Here is a 4,199-nt window from a genome sequence, read left to right as displayed (position 1 = left end):
AGGAAGGGTGCGGGAGAGAGAGCTGTTTTCCAAGGGAGAATCACCGGAAGGCTGCTCCGCACAGCAAGCAATTTTTACTAGATTATATGCAGTATATCAGACCAATGAAGACAACTGCGTGTAAAAAATTGCCTTTATTATTTTCATTTCACATAGTTGAGAGAGCGTTATTTATTTATGGGGGCAGGGGTGTTGGAGATTATGGGGCCAATAACCACCGCCTACCTCGCACCCTCCGGGGCCACTACAGCTTCCAAACTCTGGGAACTTCTAACCTGTGAAAGGAAAGTCATGATTCTCAGGCGAGTTGTTTCAGATTCTGTAAGGCGGGCCCTCGGGCCCTCGCTGCCAGTTTTCAACTCCGGATCCTTCCAGCCGGCAGGCACCGGAGGTGGAGAAAAAGGGCCGCCCCGGCAGTAGCCGGGTGTGGAAGGGCACATCGGCCTCCATCAAAGCTTTGGGGCGTGAGAAGACCTCCGGGAAGCATGAATAGGGAGCCTCTGTATCGGTCGGGTCCAGATGCGTCCTTCCTGCTACAAGTGCAAGGCAGACACATTTCTCTTCTTGTGCTGCAGGGCTGAGGAGTGGGCTGGGGCTTTTTCCCCCTCGAACCTAGAACCTTCGAGACAGGAGCTGAGTCCCTGCGAGGAGAAAAGCCCACAGAACGCGGGAGGGCAGAGGCCAGGGGCTTATCCGGTGCCTTCTTCTCTCCAGCCCCGGCCCCACCTGCGAGGGGGCGGGCCCTCGTGGCGCTGGACCAATCAGCACCTACCTGCGCTCACCTGGCCTCCTCCGGCGAGTGCTGGCAAACCGTGGTGCTCAAAGGGGCGCGGAGATCCTAGCCGAGCACTAGCCAGCCTTCGCGCCAGCTTCTTCGCCCCTCTTCTCTAGCCATGGGGCTCCCCAGTGGGCCATTCGCGTCCCTCTTCCTCCTCATCCTCCAGGTATTCCACTGTCCTGCCCTTGCCGGGTCGGGACTACTCCCTGGAGAGCGGGCGGTGTCCGCACACACGGCGTGGCATCTGGGGGAGAGCGGGGCTGGGCTTCTCCCGGCCTCTTTAGTCCGGGAGGCCCGGTACGGACTCCCAGGATGGGGTGTGCAGGGGCGGGCACCCCTGTGACCCAGCCTTCCTCTTACCCCCTCTGCCTCCAGGCTCAGGTTTGTTGGCTGCAGTGCGCGGCCTCCGAGCCATGCCGGGCGAGCTTCGGGGAGGCTGAAGTGACCTTGGAAGCGGGAGGCGCGGAGCAGGAGCGCGGCCAGGCTCTGGGGAAAGGTAAGACCCTCCAGGAGCCGGCCCGGGTGAAACCACTGAGCCGGGGCGCACGTGGTTCTCTCCGCTGTGGTGCGCGCGGTAGTGCTCAGACCCGGGCAGGGGACTTCTGGCGCCACCTCACGCCCCCGAGAGGCGCAAAGTGTCTGGGGGGCTGGGATTGGGGGTGGGTGGTTGACTGAGAAGGCGCCCTTTGATGTCCAGCCCTTCCTTGCCCCACAGCCGCGGTTTACCTTGACCCCCTCCTTCGGGACGCTGGGCAGCTGAGCCCCTCACCCAGCCCCGATGTGGGCAGCTCTCCCCGGCTGGCCCCAGCGGAGGAATGCGCCGTTCACATTCTTCCCTCAACCCCCGCGCAGGTGTGGGGATGAGCCGTGCCCCGGGCAGCCCCCTTCGCCCTTCTCGGGCCCCCTTTGTGAACCGTGCTTTGTGTCTCCGACAGACAGACCGGGTCTGTTTCTCTTCTCCGCGCTCCCCTCCCCCGCCCCCCTTCTTCCCCGGCAGCTGGAATGCACTCTTAACCCTGCCGTTCCCGGAGGGGCTGCGCCCCTGCAGTCCGCCTGGAAACTGTGCCCTGGCACACCTGGCCTAGGGCTATCTCGTACGGGGGACACCCCTGCCCTCCCCCACAGCGTCTTGAGAACTGGGATGCTAGCTAGGTCGGAGGGTTGGGGGGGCAGAGGGGAGTGTCCCTAGCCGGCAGGCCTTGAGCGGTGGGGGCCGTGGATGCGAGATCAAAGCACATTTTTGATCTCCCACTCTTTCCCCCCACTCCTCAAGTGCAAAAACTTGAGAGTGGAGGTCACTTTGGTGAGGAGAACCAGTGTGTTATGAGACCCAGGCAACTGCTGGCTGGTGGAGGGAGAGCTCCTTCCTTTCAGGTGGAGTGGACAATGGGGGTTCCTCTGCGAGATCAAGCTTATGTTCTTAAACAGGAGTTTGACCCTGGATTCTTGGTTGGAGCTCCAAGGGACCCTGAAACTGAAATTGTTTGAGAACTTGTGTATGCGTTTTTCTGAGGGCTGGTAGGTAGTATGTATAGTTTATCTAGAATCCTTGCCATCTAGCATTTCTTTGGTGCCTCCATCAGCATACCCCTCACCCCAGGTGCAAATTCCTACAGCTTGAAATGTGGGGGTATCAATTCCTTGGGGGAGGAAATGGCTGCCCTTTGTTTCTCAAGAAGGGACTTGGAGGCCTGAGTCTCTAGAAACCTTTTCTTTAAAAAAAAAATAAAATTATTTTCCCAAATAGCTCTGCAGATTGACGAAACAATTAACACCCAGGCTTGCAGGCTCGGCCAGGATCCTTAAACCCTTGGCTGTAGGGAGCTGAGGAGAAGGCATTAAGAGGCCATGCCTCATAAACTTTAAATTCTTGCATATGGGTTTATTACTGGCTGGCTAACAAACTGCAACTCAGCCAACCTGTAAAAATGTTAACTCAGGCAGGGCCCCAAATCCAATTCCGGCTCCCTGTGGAAGCTTTATTGCTAACCAGATCTCTGCCAAATCTACACCCCTCCCCCCCATTGTCAAGTTCTCTGACTACAGGCTGGGGAAGCTGGCTATGCTTTCTTTGAGTGTTGTCTGTGCCTTATCTTTCTTACCCAAGCAAGAAATATCAGATTAGCTGTCACTTCACGAGGCTTGAGGTTGTTGGAGGGAAGCAGTGATCAGGTTTTCGATTTCATGGTTGGGTTGGCTGGGTTGGCGAGTACTTCCCAATGACGTCAGGCATTTAAACCTTTTGAGGAAATTCAGCTTTCTCGGATGTCGGCTTTATGGTTGTGAAAAGGGGTTCTAAAACAAAGACTGGGTTAATGTGCTTCACTCACCTTGAGTCTCTCTGCAGCCTAACGGGTTCTTAAAGTAGGCTTCCCATGATGAGCTGCAGCTTTCTTTTTTACATTTCTGGGCTCAATTTGTCTCAAGTTGGGACTCTCCTCAACAAAAAACACTGGCATTTCTCCCCTTTGTCTTCAGCTCCCGACACTTTTCTACTTCCCTACCCCTAGCTTAGTTCCCCATCTTCAAAACACAGGTGCCCCAGCCTGGATCCAACCATGTCAAACTGATTGTCCTGCAGGTACAAACTCTCAAGTCTGGCCAAGCAGACAACAGTTTTCACATTGCTAAGAAACAATTTGCCCTGTTGTCTGCCCTTGGGTTATGAATATCAGGGGTGCCTATGAAGTCAAGCTCAAAGAAATTATCTGATATAATTAATACCTTGTTTGCATGTGTGTCTTCCTCTTCAAAGCCCTTCTACAACTCTGAGCTTGCTTTATCCTCCTAACATTCCCTTGAAGCAGGTAAGGTAAATATTAAGCAACCTGAGCTCTTAATCTCAGAGTTGGAACTTCAGAAACGCCATAACCTAGGCTTGCCAGAGGTTTTAAAGATGGAGAAACAGAGGCACAGCTAAATGGATCCAATTCACTAGGCTAAATAAATAGCTCATGAACTTCTCTGAGGCTCACAGACATGACTTTTACCTCTTGGAATATGCCCAGGACCTGGTACTTAATACGATGCCCAGGAGGTATTTGCATGAATTATGAAGGTTGGCCCATTTTATAGATGAAACCAAACCTAAAAGATTTGGGTTTAACAAAATCTTCCTTACAATGACCAACTGGAATTTGATTGGAAGTTTCTGACTCCCAAGGTCCATGGTAGGGGTGAGGGGGTTACTACCTAGGTATACTAGTTTCCACCTTCCTTTAGGTGATCTGGAAGCAGATAATAGAGGGGTGAAAGGAAGAAACTTACATAGCATTAGTGCAGTGATTAAGAGTGAGTGACCTGGCTCGGCGCCTATAGCTCAAGGAGCCACGTACACCTAATATGGCGGGTTCTAATCCCCAGCCCGGACCCGCCAAACAACAATGACGGCTGCAACCAAAAAATAGCCGGGCGTTGTGGC

General features: G+C 53.9%; 1 protein-coding gene across 1 annotated transcript in view; it reads left to right on the top strand.

Annotated features, from left to right (window-relative positions):
* Positions 1 to 400: 400 nt before the first annotated feature.
* Positions 401 to 4,199, top strand: part of CDH3 (cadherin 3) — a 52,141-nt gene continuing 48,342 nt past the window's right edge. Inside the window, exon 1 of the mRNA XM_023518928.1 lies at positions 401 to 1,274. Within this exon, the coding sequence (XP_023374696.1) occupies positions 1,091 to 1,274 (184 nt within the window). The 5' untranslated portion in view covers positions 401 to 1,090. The remainder of the gene's footprint in view (positions 1,275 to 4,199) is intronic.

Source organism: Otolemur garnettii, unplaced genomic scaffold, assembly GCF_000181295.1.
Source record: "Otolemur garnettii isolate 467f Iridium unplaced genomic scaffold, OtoGar3 scaffold00151, whole genome shotgun sequence".
Classification (NCBI taxonomy): Eukaryota; Metazoa; Chordata; class Mammalia; order Primates; family Galagidae; genus Otolemur; species Otolemur garnettii.
This window is presented reverse-complemented; position numbering and strand designations above follow the sequence as displayed.